Source organism: Dermochelys coriacea, chromosome 1 (genome assembly GCF_009764565.3).
Source record: "Dermochelys coriacea isolate rDerCor1 chromosome 1, rDerCor1.pri.v4, whole genome shotgun sequence".
In the NCBI taxonomy this organism is placed as follows: Eukaryota; Metazoa; Chordata; order Testudines; family Dermochelyidae; genus Dermochelys; species Dermochelys coriacea.
The window spans coordinates 68368866-68388472 of record NC_050068.2 but is presented as its reverse complement, the minus strand read 5'-3'; the positions used below and the strand labels follow the sequence as shown (position 1 = coordinate 68388472).

Sequence of the window (19607 nt, the reverse complement as noted above, 5' to 3'; positions counted from 1 at the left end):
TGAGGAAAGTAAGCTGTTGCTGTAGTGAAACCGAGAACCCACCAATAAACTCTCTCTCCTACATGGTGTACAGGACTGACTTGTTTTTGTTGATTAGCAGGCCAAAGTTGTCAACAATGGACTGGATTTATCTGATGTTGTCCTCCACATGCTGACTGGAGCAGTCTCAGATCAGCCAGTCATCCAGACACAGAAATACCTGAACACTGATTTTTCTGAGCTAAGTGTCACTACTGCCATACTTTTTGTGAAAACCCTTGGGGCTGATGCCAGGTCAAAGCGGAGGACTGCAAACTAGCAGTGAGCATTTGTGAACCTGAGGAATCATCTGTCACCCAAGAGGACAGCCACATGAAAACAAGCATTGCTCAAGTCAATAGGAGCATACTAATCATCAGGATCTAGGGAAGAGATAACGGATGCCAGAGAAACCATGCAAAAAAAGCTGTCTAAAATAGCCCTCAAGCCCTTTCTGGACTTGGGTATGAGGAAACACAGAGAATAAAAACCCCCTTCCCTGATGAGGTGGATGCACGCACTATATGTCTCCTGACTAAAACAGTCTGTTGTGATAATTGGGCCTATAAATTTACCTTAATTCTAAAGCTAACCGGAGGAAAGTAGGTAAAGGTTCATGAATTTGTTACATAAAATTGTTTAAGAAAAGATTTGAGAAGGAAACAAACACTGAATTAATTTAAAGGAAAAGGTTGACTGACACTATTCAAGGACTGTGTTAAGATGACAACAGGTAAATAAGAATATTAGGATACTGGAAATCAATAGATGAATAGGGATGCTTCAAAAATTCAGCCTAATTGCTGGACAAAATAATGAGAGGATGGACCATTCCACTCACCCTTTCTGTGGCCCTTCAAGAGAGGCTTGATGGAGAAAAAAAAAACACTTTTTACCATCATGGAAGCTGCAGCAGCAGAACTTCTGGCATAGCAACAGACCTTGATACTCCAGTAGGGATGTACCATTGCTGCACTAGTGAGGACACCAAGCTGATACATGTGAGAGCCTGTTCTGTCTTTCCCTCCTTCTTGTGTCATCCCCTTCTATACTCCACTACTTTCCTTCTGTCCTCTCTCTCAGATTTTGATCTGATCCTGCAATAAACTCTACTGCTCAGCACCAGCATGGGGAGATGAGATATCCCATCCAGCTTGCTCAGCCTGAAATGGACCACTAAGGAGAGAGATAGGACTGATCTAATCAGATGATGTCCCTGTCCAAGGAAGAGAGCCTGGGGCCAGAGCAACAGCTGTTGTGACCAATCTACAGTTTCCATCCATGACTGACCATCCACACTGTTATCCTGAGATCAACAACAAAAGCCATATTTCTCCCATCTTTACCATCTCTTCTCCCTGGTGTGTGTGTCTGTTCTGTCTAAAGCAGGAAAGCGACTATCATTCTTGACTCAGAATTGAACAGAACTAACCCTTTTTTCCCCCACTAAGGAGGATTTTTGGCAGATTAAGAAACAGACCAATATTCATCTTCTTTACAAAGAAAGTTTGATAGGTTTTAATTAAGTTAGTCTGCAATACTCAATTTCAGTTTCACTGAATTTTACCTTTTCTTGATTCCTTTCCTTTTGTGCGTTTTAATTAATAAACTTCTAACCTTTACCATAAACTTTCTTGTGTGTTGCCATGGTATTAAGCAGGCTGAGGTCCCATATACCAAACCTCATATCTTGTTTAACACTGATTAAGGTTGGATAGTGATACGGTCATGTAAACACCTTTAACCCTTTGAGTCCATATAGTTCATCTAAATTAAAACAAGTCTGTATTGTTTGCTTGAGAATAGCCTCAAGAAATTGGCTTCCAAAAAGGGACAGGAAAGGGGTGTGGGTAAAAGGGATAGAGAGAAACTGCAGATAGTAACCCAGTCCCACAGTGCTCAGAATGTATCAGTCTATATGATGATGATCCAAGCACTGAGGAAGTAAGGCAGCCTGTTTCCAAGCAGGAGTAGGACAGGGAAGATTCTGATGGGTTTCATATAGTGATCTCAACCAAAGAGTCAAACAGATGTCTTTGATGCACATGGCTGTTTAGATGAAACTAAGGTGGAAGGAGGAAGTGATCTCCTTCAGAGACTTCTGTCTTCTTCTAGCCTGGCCAGGTTGTCTCAGGGAATATGATGACTGCCTCTGCTGATTCTAAGGGTTGTATTATTTCCTGTTTGGAAATGGCAGGTTGATGCCAAGGACCTGAGAGTATCTCTAGAATCCTTAAGAAAATGTAGAGCCCACTCATTTTTTCAGAGAAGCTGAACTTCCATAGGTACTCCAGAGGATTGCAAACCACGGGGAACAGTGCATAGTTATCATAGTTGCTACCATCTTTGCTGCTGTGTCAGCCACATCTAGGTCTGCTTGGAAAGCTGTTCGTGCCACCACAAAACACAACTGCCTGGAACTCCTCCTTGACCACCTCCAGCAGTTCATCATGTCCCAGCTGGAGAAATCATACCTAACCAAAAGTGCTTGATGATTGGCTATACCAACTTGTAACGCTGATATTGAAAAATGTTTAATGTCCAAATAAGTCAAACTTAGAGTATTTGTCCTTAGGGGTAGACTTCGAGCAGCTCTGATGAGTTTTTTCATTAACTGCAACAACCACTGAAGACCCTGGGGGGTCAGGTGGAATAATGGAAGGTAAAGGTGAGGACGTCCACCGAAGAGTCTTTGTTGGTTCCAGTGTATCTTCATTAATTGGCAATGCCACCCTGCCTGGAGAGGAAGTGTGGCAGATGTCCACCAATTTGTATGGATTTTCCTGTATTAATTCAAACTGTATGCCCAAGGAATTAGCCACCCTCTTTAGTAGTTCCTGATACATTTTAGAATCATCAGGAATTGGAGATGAAGATTTGAAAACCAGTGGCACATCCCGGGATGAAGATGACGTATTTAATGGGAGGGAGACCAGCTTCAGTATGAGTTGGTTGTTCCTGAGGGTCTAGTTGTATAGATCTAGCTGCTAAATATACTGCCTCAGCAGCGGTGGTACTGAGATAGATACTGGGCATAGCTGACTCCCTTCTATGCAACACAGACTTTGATAAAACAGGGGAGCCCAATCTCAAACTAGAGGGCATACTCCATGGATAACAGTAGGGCCAAAGTGGAACACAGGTGGGCATAGGTGGTCAGTTGTACCGACTCCAAGAAGCCCCCGTCTCTGAGTCTACTTCTGGGTGAACATATACAGCATATACATGAGCAAGTCTCAAATGAAGGAGGGGAAGAACCCCAGGAGTTTCTGTAATACAAATGGCAGACATATGAACCAACCTTCAACTCTGATGAAGAGTATCAATACTCCCATGGCATCTGAAGCACAGTACCCGGCTAACTTGTTGGGGACTAAGATCAGGACTAATGAGTAGACACTGGTACCAGACATAACATCAGAACTTACAAGTTCTTGGTACCCTGTCATCCTTGAATTTGCATCAGAAACTTCTTCACAGTTGGTACTGAAGAAAGGGTTGGTTGCTAACAGTATGCATCAACTCTGCTGGCAAGATCGTAAGAACAGCCATACTGCGTCAGACCAAAGGTCCATCTAGCCCAGTATCCCGTCTTCCAACAGCAGCAAATGTCAGGTGCTTCAGAGGAAATGAACAGAACAGGTAATCATCAAGTGATCCATCCCTGTCACCCATTTCCAGCTTCTGACAAACAGAGGCTGCCACAAGCATTTGCACCATGGAAATGAGTGGTGCTGAAATGTCCCCATCAGTTTAAAGCAGTGGGGAGTCCAGCACCATGAGGTACAAAAGGTCCTTAGCAGTTTCCTCTGCCCCTAGTGTTGTCAACATCAAGAGGACTGGTTGCACCAAAGTATGTGATGGTGTTGAGGCTGGCTACGAAATAGACATCATCCCCAAAGGCCTCACAATCTAGAACCCTCTGATCACAACATAAAACTTCAAATATGCTGAAAAACTTACGAATCATCTCCTAAAACTCACATACTACAGAAGGGACCACCTCAAACACAAAATCATCACATACTCCTACACACCGGAAGGAAAAAAAAAATCAAGAAAGCTTATCTGGAAATCATGCAAGAAACCCAAAATAATTATAAAAAATACTTGATGACAGTCATCCAACACAAAAATAAAAAGTGGAACCAACTACAACAACTCCACAATCCACAGACCACCACATTTGGGGAAAAAACATAACAGGACCCACCACATGGACACTTCATGACACCCCAAAAATCAATTATGAAGACTACCCCTAACTAGAGTTGAATTATCTGCACTCTATGATGGACTGAACTTCTGTCCCAACACTGATCCCCCCATTAGGGCTCCAGCCTGCCATCCTTTGATCCCTAATCCCTTTAGGATCCCTTAAGAAGGAGCAGGGCTACTCAGATAGAAGAGGGGTTTAAAAAGCCACATCCTAAGCAACCAGAGGAACTAGCGAACAGCAGCAGCAAACGGGAGTTTTGCGAGGGAGTTCTCCAGGTGAATGAGAAGATCCTAGGGGTAAGTTTGCTGTCGTGTGCTTTCTGCTTGCCATGTGCCTACTCGATTGAAGTTTTAAGTGTGGTCTGTTTGGGGGACTGTGTGCTGAGCTTAGCGGCCAGCTAGACAAGGCTGAGAGCTTCTGAATGGGGGTCTAGCCTGCCATTCTTTGATCCCTAATCTGTTTAGGATCCCTTAACAAGGAGGAATGGGGGTTTAAAAAGTCAGCTCCGAAGCAACCAGAGGAGCTAGCAAACAGGAGCAGCAAACAGGGGAGTTTTGCAAAGGAGTTTAGAGAGGGACCATGAAAGCCAGATACACCTCACATTCTCTAAATTTAGCCAACACACACCCCCCAGTCCACCTAAAAAAACCCACAACCCTGTAAGGGTAAAAAATAATGCAGCCAGAAGTCCAGTAGTAGAATGGGGGCTGTCCAGTTTATTGCACTGAATGGCATGTGTGTGCATTCGGTGCAAGCAGCTCATGGCCCTCAGAGACCGAGTATGGGCTCTTGAGACAGAGTGGCTGAACTGGAGGAGCAAAGAGAGGCAGAGAGGTACACAGAGGAGAATTTCCGGTATTTAGCAGAGCAGCCCCAAGGACAGCCACCTCCAGCCTGACAGCCTTTGTGTTGTTGAGGAAGATAAAGGTTTTGGGGAAGGAGAATATCAAACTGGAGCGGAGGGAAATGACCCCATAATTTGGTCCCTCCTTCCAGATGATGCCATGGTATCCTCTTGCATGGACAATACCACTCCAGGGGAGGGGCCCCCAGTTATTAGCAAAAGACAGGTAACCGCAATGGGGGATTTGATAACTAGAAATATTCATAGTGGATTTGTGATGACCGGGAGAACTGCCTGCAGGGTGTGAAGATTGCAGATCTCTCAAGTCATCTACAAAGACTTATGTGCAGTGCTGGGGAGAAGCTGGTGGCTATGGTATACGTAGGTATCAATGACATAGGGAAAGGTAGGAGAGAGATCCTGGAGGCCACATTTAGGCTGCTAGGAAAGAGACTAAAGTCCAAGACCTCCATGGTAGCATTCTCTGAAATGCTTCCAGTTCCACACACAGGGCCACTTAGACAGGCAGAACTGCAGGGTTTCAATGTGTGGATAAACTAATGGTGTAGGGCGGAGGGATTTAGGTTTGCTAGGAACTGAGAAATCTTTTGGGAAAGCAGGAGCCTGAGGAAAGATGAGCTCCACCTAACCAAAATGGAACCAGATTGCTGGCATATAAAATTCACAAGGTCATAGAGGAGTTTTTAAACTAAGGACTAGGGGAAACCAACCAGTGAGAAGGAGCACATGGATCGAACAGACTCATCTCTTATGGGAGGATCTATTAAAGGATTCTCTATATCCTAGTACAGAGGAGAGAAAAAAAGTTGATAAAGTACAGATATGAGCTGAAGAGAAACAGCCAAATGAAAGAGAGTCCCATTCAATTATATCACATGAAGGCAGACAACTAAATGTTGACAAATTGTATACATGCTTATATACAGATGAAAGAAGTCTAAATACTAAGCCATGTGAACTTGAATGTCTCGTATTAAATAAGGATATTGATATAACTGACATCACAGAAATTTGGTGGAATGATGATAATCAATATGACATGGTAATACCAGGGTATAAAATATATAGGAATGACAGAGTAGGTTATATTGTTGGGGGAGTGACGCTATATTTGCAAGAAAGTATAGAATCAAATATAGTAAAAACCTTAAATGACTCAAACTGTACCACAGAATCTCTATAGACAGAAATCCCATGCTTGAATAAAGAGTATAGTAGCAGGAATATACTACTGACTACCTGACCAGCACTGAGATGGGTTTCAGAGTAGCAGCCATGTTAGTCTGTATTCACAAAAAGAAAAGGAGTACTTGTGGCACCTTGGAGACTAACAAATTTATTTGAGCATAAGCTTTCGTGATGAAGTCATGAAAGCTTATGCTCAAATAAATTTGTTAGTCTCTAAGGTGCCACAAGTACTCCTTTTCTTTTAGCATTGAGATGGTGACTGTGAAATGCTCATGGAGATTAGAGAGGGTACATAAATAGAAAACTCAATAATAATAGGGGATTTCAACTATCCCCATATTGACCGGGTACACATAATCTCAGGACAGGATGCAGAGATAAAATTTCTAGACACCATTAATGACTTGGAGCAGCTAGTCCTAGCACCCATAAAGGGAGAGACAATTCTTCATTTAATCTTAAATGCTGAATATAGCAAAACCAGTCAGTAATAACGACCATAATGTAATGAAATTTAACATCCTTGGGAAGGGGGAATGAAACATACCAAAGAAGCTCACCACCATAGCATTTAATTTAAAAAAAGGGAACACAAAAATGAGGAAGGTAGTTAAATGTAAATGAAAAGGATGAGTCCCAAGAGCGTAATACTTGCAAGCTGCATGGAAACTTTTCAAAATCATCATAATAGAGGCACATATTAAATGTATACCCCTAATAAAAAAATAGTGAGAGAGGACCAAAAAAAAAAAGCCACCATGGCTAAACAACAGAGTAAAAGAGGTGGTTAGTGACAAAAAGACATCCTTTAAAAACTGGAAGTCAAATCCCACTGAGGAAAATAGAAAGGAACAAACTCTGGCAAGTCAAGTGTGGAAAATACAATTAGGCAGGCTCAAAAACAATCTAAAGAGTAACTAGCAAAAGACACACAAAAACAGCAAAAAATATTTAAATACATCAGCATCAGGAAGTCTGCCAAACAATCAGCTGGATGATCGAGATGCTATAGGAGCACTCAAGGAAAACAAGCCCCATTGAGAAGCTAAATTAATTATTCCCATCAGTCTTCACTGCAGAGGACGCGAGGGAGATTCTCACACCTGAGCCATTCTTTTAGGTGACAAATCTGAGGAACTAGCGCAGGTAGAGTGTCAATAGAGAACGTTTTAGAAAAAATTAATGAATTGAACAGTATTAAGTAGGGCCCTACAAAATTCACTGCCAGCAGCAGCACAGAAGGATGGTATGGCATGGTATTTGCCACCCTTACTTCTGAGCTGCTGCCTGCAGAGCTGGGTCCTCATTCAGCAGCTGCCACTCTCTGGCCACCCAGCTCTGAAGGCAGCATTGCAGAAGTAAGGATGGCATGGTAAGGTATCGCCACCTTTACTTCTTTACTAACTGCTGGCAGAGCACTACCTTCAGAGCTGGGCGCCTGTCCAAGAGCCACCGCTCTCCAGCTGCCCAGCTCTGAAGGCAGCACAGAAGTAAGGGTGGCAATATCGTGACTCCCCCCCACCCCCCAAAAAATAACCTTGCGCCACCCCCACACACACAACTCCCTTTTGGGTCAAGACCCCCAATTTGAGAAATGCTGGTCTCCTCCATGAAACCTGTATAGTATAGGGTAAAAGCACACAGGAGATCAGATTTCAGGGGGGGAGACCAGATTTCACAGTCTGTGATGCGTTTTTCATGGCCATGAATTTGGTAGGTCCCTAGTAATAAGTCACCAGGACCAGAAGGTATTCACCCGAGTTCTACAGTAAATCAAATATGAAATTGCAGAACTATAAACTGTAGTATGTAACCTATTACTTAAACCAGCCTCTATACTAGACAACTGGAGGATAGCTAATGTCACGCTGACCCTTTAAAAAAAAAAAAGGCTGCAGAGGTGATCCTGACAATTACAGGCTGATAAGCCAACCCTGATACCGAGAAGGGCAACAAAAATGATTAGGGATATGGAATAGCTTCCATATGAGGAGAGATTAAAAAGACTGGGACTGTTCAGCTTGAAAAGAAATGGGGACATGAGGGGAACGTGACAGAAGTGTATAAAATCATGAATGGTGTAAGCAAAGTAAATAAGGAAGAGTTATTTACTACTTTACATAACACAAGAACCAGGGTCAGCTGATGAAATTAATAAACAGCAGGTTTAAAACAAACAAAAGGAAGTACTTCTTCACACAACACACAGTCAACCTGTGGAACTCATTGCCAGGGTCAAAACTGTAACTGAGTTCAAAAAAGAATTAGATATATTCATGGAAGATAGGTCCATTAATGGCTATTAACAAATGGTATGGGACATGACCCTGTGCTCTGGAGCCTTTGACTGCCTTCAGAGCTGGGCGCCTGGCTGGGAGTGAATGACAGGTGATGGATCACTCAGTAATTGCCCTGTTTGTTCATTCCCTTTGAAGCATCTGGCAGGAAGCACCGTCAGAAGGCAAGATACTCGGATAGATGGATTGCTGGTCAAATGGCCGTACTGACTGTTCTTCTAACAAAGGGAGAACTAGAAAAATTCTTTTCCCAACACCGCCTCAAAGAATTCTTCCATGACAAAGGTGGTGACACCACCCATGTCCCAACCAACAGTCATAGAAAAAAGAATAATTTTATTGGATACACCACAGAGGATGAAAACACAGCTGATCATTACACTGATTGCTTCAGGGGAAAAAATCAACTGTGAAATCCTAAGGAAACACCATATCCACCACAATCATTTCACTGCCAAGAGGAATCATAGAATTCATAGAATCACAGAATATCAGGGTTTGAAGGGACCTCAGGAGGTCATCTAGTCCAACCCCTTGCTCAAAGCAGGACCAATCCCCAGTTTTTGCCCCAGATCCCTAAATCGCCCCCTCAAGGATTGAACTCACAACCCTGGGTTTAGCAGGCCAATGCTTAAACCACTGAGCTATCTCTCCCCCTATAGGACACCTATACAATCCCTGAAATCCAACCACCACTTAAAGATCAAACCAAGGGGACACCATTAGTTCTCAACCACAATGACTATATCAACAAGGCCAACTGATAATTCTCTTACACCACTTATTATAAAAAAAACTCAAAGACCACCTCACATCACAATTCACCCAAAAATTTCATGATATTGACAAATCCTTTACTAAACAACTCTCCAAGAGAAACTCTACAGCCTCAATACCCCTGAGCCCATCCCTGGGACCTTGTTCGTGCTTCCCAAGATACACAAAATAAGGGAAACCATCATAATGCCAAACTCATCCATTTCATCCTTACCCATTACAATTTTACATTCAACAACAAACACTTTGTCCAAACCATGGGAACAGACATTGGTATCAGCAGAGCTTCCCAATGTGCTAAACTCTGCCTGGACACTTTAAAGAAGAATTTCTGGACAAATGCATCACAAATGCACGACAAAACCCATGATTTACCTGAGATACACTGATGGTATTTCATCCTCAGGACCGATAACCTAACCTCCCTCATAAACTTCCATCACAACTTCAACCACCACCAAACTCTCTACAACACTCTGTTACCAGCATTGACTTCCTCAACATCACAATCTGTTTCAACAGAGGAACCCTACAGACAATTACATATAAGAAATCCACTGATCACCACACTTACCTACACAGGTCCAGTAACTATTGAACATACCAAGAAATTGTTATCCACAGCCAGGCACTCAGGTATGACAGTATATGCTCAAAGGAGAAAGTCTGAGACATATGCTTTAATACACTTAAAAGCACCTTTCACCAAACAAGGATATTTCACCAGAGTAGTAGTTCGTACCACAGAATGGGTAGCCCAAATATCCTAAAACTGCCTGGTTCAATACACGAAAAAATACCCTCCAATCTCACACCCCTAGTTGTCATCTACCACCCCCCACTGGAACTCTTATGGGGTATCATTAAACAATGACAATCCATACTCAATGGGGACCACATCCTGAAAGGAATCTTTTCCATACCCCATCTTTTGGCCTTCAAACAATGCCCCCCAAAACCTCACTGTCAGAAGGAAGCTCTCCACAGACCAAGATTCACTAACTCCAAGCAGCTCCAGCCCCTGCCATAACATCAGATGCAAAACCTGCAGATGTATCTCCACTGCTACAATGATTAAGATCCCCCTGCAACATACTTTTCAAGATCCCTGGATACTACACATGTCCATCACAATATGCAGTGTACCTCATCCAGTGCATTAAATACCCCAACAACAACTATGTGGGTGAAGCCAAACAATCACTATACTCTTGAATTAACTCTTACAGAAAATGATAAAACACAAAAAAACCCAATATCACTGTGGGTGAACACTTTTCACAGAACCATCATTCCATATCTAACCTCTTGGCCCTCATCCTCAAAGGAAACCTGCACATCATCTTAAAATGAGGAGTCTGGGTGCTTAAATTCATAACTGTGCTAGACACAAAACACTGCCGACTCAATGAATATATTCTATTGGCTCATTACAACACTCTGTAACCAACTAACCTTCCGTTGTCCTATGACCAAAGAAATATTAACTGCCCACTTCACCTTGAATGGTCTCTTTGCAACAGTATTAACTCCTTATGCTTAATCTGTTTGTCTCTTTCACCAACAGAAACTGGTCCAATTACCTTCACCCACCTTGTCTCTCTAATATCCTGGGACCAACACAGTCACAGCAACAATGCAAAGTGTAGTTGGTGTCAATCTCAATAGTACAAAGAATAGCACCAGGAGCAGACAACTCCAATATGAGCAGATAAGTGAAAGAGAGAAGAAAGTAATAAATAAATAAATAAATATCCCAAATGAGACCTAAAAAACCCTATTCCATAAACTGTTTATTTAAGAGCTATTAAACAACTATTTACAACAGGAAATACTTCTCTTCAGGAAAAAAAGGTTACATACAAACACGCACAAGATTTTCCAACTACTGACCACAGACAGTAAGAAAGAACCGAAGGGCGGGCAGGGAAGTTCTGGCCTTTATACCCTTGGCTGCGAGCACAACAGATGCTGGCCCAAAAGATACCGCTACGGGAAAAATCTCTGGCTTGCCTTCCTCGAATAAAGAAAAATGTAGACTCTGATAAGGTTTTGTCAAGGTTGGTAGTGGTACGGAAACTTCCTAATATATCCAGCGTTTTCACAGCATGCACTGAGACCTATTTATTAGCACTAAACAGAAAAATGCAAATTTATAGTTCAAGTCACTATCCACGACATATGATCTTTTGGAGGGGTGGGGCAGGACTGCATTTCCATCATTCTTGCCCTTTCAACATGAACACCCTATTACTTTTCCTGAAAAATACCATGATCAAAAAGCAGTCACTAGCTAGGCAGATGATGAACCAGGAACATATCAATCTTGTAAGAATGCGATGCAAAAGTGCATGTCCCAAAAACTTTACCCATTTTCCTTTCTCCTACCCCACGGATATTAGTTTCTTGGTCCCTAACCTTTTCCCCAGAGTCAATCCAAAGCCCTGTTACTCACGACAGATAAATAAAACTAAATACATGTAAAAAATTGTAAAAAGAGACGCTTATGAAAGTGGGGCCATTTTCATAGGCTATAAAATTAAATCTTTCTGAGCTTCTCTTCTCTCCATGTCTAGTTAAGATTCCACAATTAAAAAGCCTCAAAAAATACTTTCTGATATTCTGGGGAGCAACTTCATCTACTCATCTCTTTCTCTGCTTTTGATACATTATCAGTATTGCCTCACAGAAACAAAACAAAAAGATATATTCTGACCAAGGATCGTGACCATATATTCAATCTTTTATTGCTTGGTTTTCTCAAATCTTTTGGCTCTTGTATGCCAACAGCTAATTTTACCTGGGTTGCTTGATATTTCACTATTTTTCAGGTTTCCTCTTCATCTCAAATTTACCAGACAACTGTCTCTGATTTTTCTATTTATTCTCTATAGAACTTAAACATAACAATGACAAGGAAAAATGCAAGCTCGCTGGCAAAGAAGGAGTAAAGAGCAAAAGCTATGTTATCTTTTGGATAAAAACCAAGAACAGCAAGGGAAGAAAAGGGAAAAAGGCAATGCAGTCAGGAACAAAAAGGACTATTGCATTGTAAGAATTTCTTCTGCTTATTTTTTGAGGTATTTTGACAAAATATTTTGCATATTACTGATTTTTCCATTAATCCTATATAATTTTAAATGTTGCAACAAAGACTTGGTGAAGAAAATTGTTGTTCACCTTATTTTTGGCATGTAATTATATTCTATTGCTGTGCAGTTTGTGTGTCCATCAGTCATCTGCAAACGCAGCATTCTGGGAGCAGCTTGAGATTCTTCATTATCCTTTGGTGCAGCAACATTGCGTATTTTTTGTATCTGCAGGACACATGGGCCTTCTAGCTATAAATATAAAATGAAAAAATGCAAAGTGAAAACATGAAAAACTCAATCAAGCTTTTTTTTAAGACATTGGGATTTTGCTACACGGTGTTTTCTAGCCATACAAACCAAAGCCTATAGGCAAAACACAGCCTAATGGTCTGTAATTTCTGAAACTCCATGTTTTAGACTATATTGTACATAAAATGGATTTGAAGAGAAAAGACATCCTTCTACATATATATACTTGATTATATAATCTGAAGGGGATGAAGGGTATTCAAAAAAAATGCTATGGAAATATTGTCACTTTCAGATTATCATGGAGGCCAAACACTAGGATTTGAAAATGCTACACCACAGGTTCCCAAATCCAGAGTGCAGTAAAGAGAACATCAACTGGCTTTACAGACCAGCTGGCTTTAAAAAAGAGCTGTATTCCCTAGCTTTTGCAGCTAAACTAGCAACATAGGGTCTTCAAATAGGGGGTTAACAATGTATGGCCCCCAGAAGCCATTAGTGAAATTCACTTAACTAAATTCAGTAAATCCACGTTGTACTAGATATCCCACAGAAAGAATCTCATTTTGTTTGACTTAGAGTCACGGCAGATTGATACAAATCCAAGTGATTTTAATCATCAATTTTGATTATGATTTCAATGAGCAAGCAAAAAACCTTGCCTTAAATAATTTTTATCTTGTTTTGCATTTGTACTTTTTAGTTATTTTCCTAAAAAAGGTTGGTACAACCACTAAAACATGTTGATTCACAACTAAATATAGCTGTTAGCAACAAAAAAAAAACCCCACAATTTATTGTAACCCAAAGTATACGCTATATCTATACACATTTTATTTAAGCAGCTATATAACTTAACATACATCTATTCAGATTCTTAATTTTTACATTTTTAATACGTTAAAAAATTGTAAACAATGTATTTCTTATTTACTGGATGATTTTTTTTGACTCAAGATTTGTGCCAAGCTGTATTAGAATGGACATTGGAATTCGATTAAAAATGCACAAAAACAGCATTTTAAATTTGTTTTTATTAATTAAATAAAATTACCTTGAATGTACCTTGAATACATAAGAAAAAAAACTTTTACAAAATATACTTTGCATTTAAAACTAAGTGATTTTTATTAAACAAAGAAAGTATTAATTGTAGTTAGTGACCTGAAGGATTGTTTCTGGTCATCATGGCCCAATTTTTTGAAGCTATTTAGGTGCCTAAGGATGCAGATAGATGACCTAGCACATAATTTGCTTAGACACTTTAAAAAAAAGTCTCCCTAGATACCTATCTGCATCTTTGGATGCCTAAATACCTTTAATAATCTGCCCCCCGTCTTTCAAGTTCTTAGAATTAGTAGATGTCATCTTCTCCCACTTGTTTTTTATTTATAGATTGGAAAAGAAAAACAAACTCTCCTGCTTTTACAACTTGCAGTTAGGTTCCAAACTTTAATGAATTACTCCAAATGAAGAAAATATTGTCTCTGTGCCTGCTAGCTAAACTGAAACCAAAAATAATTAAGGCAAAAGCTTTCCTGCAGAACAGAAACTGAAAGTATTACATTTAGAAAAAAATCTAAATACCAGCATTCACTCCACTGAAAATTGAAATTATTATTTCCATTGAAAATTGAAAATAATATAGATACCGATGTAATATGTGACATTGTAACTTATTTATAAAGCTTGAGTTGACCTGGCAAACAGAGGCTAGGGACCTATCCTCCATGATCATATCCTATGCTCAAGTTATTGGGGTCAATACAGCAATAACTGGACAAAAACTTAATTCAAAAGGGAACTGGGGCAATGGTGACAGACAACTCTGACAAGGGACTGGAGTAAGCAGGGAGAAGTGGGACCAACTAGATGAAGAGACTGGAACTAAAAAGCTAGAGTGGGAAGAAACAAGGAGCCTGAAATGGGCGTGGGGGAGAGAGACACCTATCTGCATTCTTAGGTACCTAAATAACTTTGAAAATTTGGGCCATGATAACCAGAAACAATCCATCAAGTCACTAACTACAATTACTTCCTTTGTTTAATAAATCACTTAGTTTTAAATGCAAAGGGACAACTGAAATGTGATGGGTTACCATGGGTGGGAGATTAAGACTGGGACCCAGGGGAAGGGAGGGGGGGGAAAAGAGAGCCAGACAAGGAGCTGCGAGATAGGGGAACTGAGACTGATTGGAAAAGAACAGTGGGATGAGAAGGCTGAAGAGTGGACTGTGTGCAGGCAAAGAGAATGGTACTAGGATAGCCAGGGAAGAGGAAGAGACAGGACTGGAACAGGGACAGGACAGAGATGAGGAACCTGATGGGGTCAAGTTTGGGAGAATGGGCAGAAGAGCTTGAGCCCACTAGAGCACACTCCCCTCCACAGCCTGGAATGGAACTCAAGATTCTTGAGTCTCGCACCATTCCTCTGACATCAACAAAATTTCTGTGAAACCCACTGCAAAACTGTGCATCTCGTTCCCCTATACTGTTGGTCCACATAGCAGGATAACAACCTACTTTTGCTACCAGTTATTCCATCAGTAAAGTGGCAGAGGTCTTTGTGATAGAGCTCCAGGTTCCAAGCCATCTGATGAACCATGATGCTACATCATGAAATTTCTATTTTTATCAGTTTGCTTATTTAAAAAAAAAACAACTAACTTTTTAGGGCAATTTCCTAGGTTAAAATAGCATCGAGGTTGCTAAATGATGTACTCTAAAGTTAGGAAATGCCAGAATTAAGGTCGACTGTGCAACCTTAATTTCACCCCCTTGTATCTATGATTATGATACAGTCTTTAAATACATGATCACATTCTATATATACACAGACATCCACATATATACGTGTGTGTGTATGCACACACACACACACACACACACACACACACACACACACACACAGGACCCATGCCTCATTCAGTGCACAGGATGAACCTGATCTTGGGATGAATACGGGTTGGGTAGCGAAGGAAGCTGTTGGATCTACGTCTCCGTCTCATTTGTTGAACAAGTTGTGATGTGTATTGAAGGAGGCAAGGGACTGCAGGAAAAGAAAGGTCAATCTCATGATTAAGGCTGTTGAATGCTGCCCTGGAGAAACAGGTGCTATCCTTTCCTCTACCACGGCATTCCTACATGATGCTGGGCAAGTCACTTAAACCAAAGTTTTCACAGTTGGTCACTAAATGCATGGTTTCAGAGTAGCAGCCGTGTTAGTCTGTATTCGCAAAAAAGAAAAGGAATACTTGTCGCACCTTAGAGACTAACCAATTTATTTGAGCATAAGCTTTTGTGAGCTACAGATGAAGTGAGCTGTAGCTCACGAAAGCTTATGCTCAAATAAATTTGTTAGTCTCTAAGGTGCCACAAGTACTCCTTTTCTTTTTCACTAAGTGCATGTTTCTCATTTTCTGAGTGCCTACTTTGAGACCTTTGAGTCTGATTTACAGAAGGATTTATAGCTAAGATTTAGCTAAGAATTTATAGCTGCAGCTGAAGTCAGTGGGAGCTTTATTTGAATATACGAAGTGCTTTACAATGCTAAAAATCAGGTCCTCGGTGTTTCAAATTGAGCACACAAAATTAGTGTACGCTTTCGACCTTAAGTTCTCCGTGCCTCTGCTCTCCATTTGTAATACCACCCACTCAACTCACAGGTCAGACATCAAAATTAATTAATTGTCTGTAAAGCATTCTGATACCGTATAGATTAATTCCATAGAAAAGCCCCCCAAAAAATATTTTTTCTTTTTCCAAAGCAGAGTTTGAATAGTGTGCAGTAAATAAGGCTTGGGGCCACACACTGAACACTAGAGATAAAACAAGATATTAGATTGTTGTTCATTATATAAGCATCTGTCATTTTGTGTACTAAATGAGGCTGGGGTCTGGTGAAAAAATTATTATGTGATGATTAGGGCCCTACCAATTTCAACAGCCATGAAAAACGCATCACGGATCATGAAACAAGCCCTTCCCTGTGAAATCCGATATCCCCTTGTTCCTAGGAGCGCCCCAGCAAAGGGGGCTCTAGCTCCAGCTGGGCTGGGGAGGGACAGAACTTGTCCATTCCCTGCACAGCCACTCGGGGGGGGGGGGGGGGGAGGGAGACATCCCCAGAGATTCCTGCAGTTGGAGGGAGTGCCCCAGCTCGGGGATCCTAGATGCTAGTCCAGGCAGGACAGGACTTGCTCTTTTTCTGCAGGCTGCTCTTGGATATCTCTCCCAGCTGTAGATAGCTCCACATCACCTCCTCCCCACTCGCTTCTTGTCCCCCGCCCTTTGCAGCTTCCTGTGGAGGGGACATTGTACAGGGAACTGATCCCCTTCCAGGTGCAATTATTAGCTTATTTTAAAAAAACAAAAAGAAAGTGATGCACTTGACAGAATTTTTGATTGACACTTTACAGCAGCAAATCACATTCAGGGCTCAAGTGATTGATTGGCAGATATGGACATCGGGGACGTTTTGTAGTGTAGTGATCTTAATTGATTGCCTACCAAAAGACACATGCAATGCCTGTAAAATGAGCGTCCAAAGTAAATAAAAAACCTCAAATCATTACTGCAATGGATCACGTGAAAGAATTCTACATGCTGATGGTGACAAACTAGTTTGAACAAGCTACAATATTTATTTGGATCACAGACTGTAGGATAGGTACCCACAGGGCATTGCTCACATTGTCAATGATGGTGCTCCCGCTGTGGATGCAATCTGTCGACAGAGGAAGCTAGTGTGAACATGAGATTCTGATTTTTATTATGTCGACTTTTGGGTGTCGACATTACTTTTGTCAACAAAAATTGGTAGCGTAGACATGGCCTTAGACTTGGAAACCCATCAAAGCAGAAAGAGGGCTGAAGATAGTACATTTCTGGTAAATGAAAAATTGGAAAAAAAAAACAACCCTACAATTTCTTCTCTTTTTAAGAAGGCAACAGGGTTCCTAAAAGCAGTGTGTATTTCTGACCCGGCACAAATGCACTTGTTGATGGCAGATTTAACCTCGCTTAATGCAATTCCTGGCTCTGATAAGAATTGTAGGTTGGAAATGCTTGCTTAAAAAAATATTGTGAAAGAAGAGGACTGCAGTTTGTCTGTGCTACAGTTTTGGAACTCAGTGGAAGGCAGAATCCCCCATCTTGCAAGTCTAGCTCAGTACTATCTGACAATTCCAACAAATTCCATGGATGCAGAGACGGCAGTGTCTAAACACAAACACCTGTTTTCAGCACAGAGACAGGGAATGAAGAAAGACACGGTTGCTGCATGCTCCATGCTGACATTCAATTAATGACATTTGAAAGCAGAACTTCCCCCCCACACACACACTTGTTTTTCATAGAATCATAGAAGATTAGGGTTGGAAGAGATCTCAGGAGGTCATCTAATCCAATTAGGGTGACAAGATAGCAAGTGTAAAAAATCGGGACAGGGGGTGAGCGGTAATAAGTGCCTATATAAGAAAAAGCCCCAAAAATTGGGACTGTCACTATAAAATCAGGACATCTGATCACCCTAACCCCAAGCCCTTGCTCAAAGTTTTTGTTAACTTAAGGCTGTGGTTCTCAAGTTTGAGGCTATCAATTGAAATCACTATACTACAAAACTGTCTCAGATGCCCCTATTTACCAATCAGGGAGTTGAGCCCAGAGTGTTATTTGCTGCTAAGTGTTAATCAATAAACCCTGCCAAGTTCACATAAACTTTATTTATTTTATTAAAACAAGCTAATAATTGCATCTGGAAGGGGGGTGCACCCTGTACAGTCACCCTTTCCCCTGCGGAGCAATGGGGGCAAGAAGTGGGAAGGAAGGGTGCAGAGCTTTCTGCAACCGGGAGAGATACCCAAAGAGCAGCCGTGCAGATGAAGAGCAAGTCTTGCCCTACATTCCCTCTAAGGAGCGCGGCTGTGCAGCAGGCCACCAAGGGCAGCACACTTAATTAGCAGAGCCGCGCAGGCATGCCCTTTGCACTCAGGGGTTTGGCCAAGGTGGGCCTGGAAGATGGCAGTGAGGTGGGGAATAGGAAGTTGGTGGGGGGTAGTGGAGTGAGGTGGGGGTGACGATGGGGGAGCTTGGGCATGTAGGGCTGCAGCAACTCCTCCAGCCCAGGGCTGCACTGCAGCAAGGAGAGACACCTCTTTCCAAACTCTGGGGCTGCGGCAGGGCCAAACACCCCCCACTCCTGACTCCGGGGCTGCAGCAGGGCCAAACGCTTGCCCCTCCCCACACCCGGGGCTGAGGCAGGGTCAAACGCACTCCTCTCCTTTCCCCAGGGCTGAGGTGGGGCCAAACGCCGCTCCTCCGCCCCAATCCCGGGGCTGCGGCAGGGCCAAATGCCCCCCGCCCACAACCCTGCTGCGCCAGGGAGAGAGGACTCCCCCAGCCCAGGTGCTGCTCGTGGGGAGCAAAGGCTGGAGGGGAGTCCTCTCTCCCTGCCACAACCCCAGGGCAGCCTTCACCCCAAACCCCTCATCTCTAGCCCCACCCCAGAGCCCACACTCCCCGCACCCCAACCCTCTGCCCCAGCAAATCACTGATATATTGGTGCACATAAAATTCATTTTGCACATGGATGGGAAAAATTAGAGGAAACATTGGTTGTCCCTTCCAAGACGGCCAGGATTAGCAGCTAGGAGCCCCTGGCCGGGGCGCTCCCAGCAGCATGGGTGAGATCTGACCCACCTGCATCCCCGAGAACCTCCTGCGGCTGCAGGAAGCTCTACTGTTGCTGCCTTTGGAGTCCAGCTCTGAAAGCAGCACAGAAGTGAGGGTGGCAATCCCATGATCCTCCTACAGCAGGTTTGCGAACCTCCCCCCCGCCCCAATCCCTTTTTGGGTCAGGACCCCCACAGTTACAACACCATGAAATTTCAGATTTAAACATC

The 19607-nt window shown here is 42.2% G+C and overlaps 1 protein-coding gene across 6 annotated transcripts in view; it reads right to left on the bottom strand.

Moving 5' to 3' along the window:
* The window catches only part of TDRD3 (tudor domain containing 3), a 268552-nt gene that overhangs the window by 132355 nt on the left and 116590 nt on the right, over window positions 1–19607 (bottom strand). For 5 of the 6 annotated variants that reach the window (XM_038395206.2, XM_038395217.2, XM_043504575.1 and 2 more), the window contains one exon: window positions 12545–12705. In XM_038395206.2, the coding sequence (XP_038251134.1) occupies window positions 12545–12705 (161 nt within the window). Of the gene's footprint in view, window positions 1–12544; window positions 12706–15648; window positions 15744–19607 lie in introns of those variants that run through there. The other variant, XM_043504576.1, reaches the window with a different exon arrangement.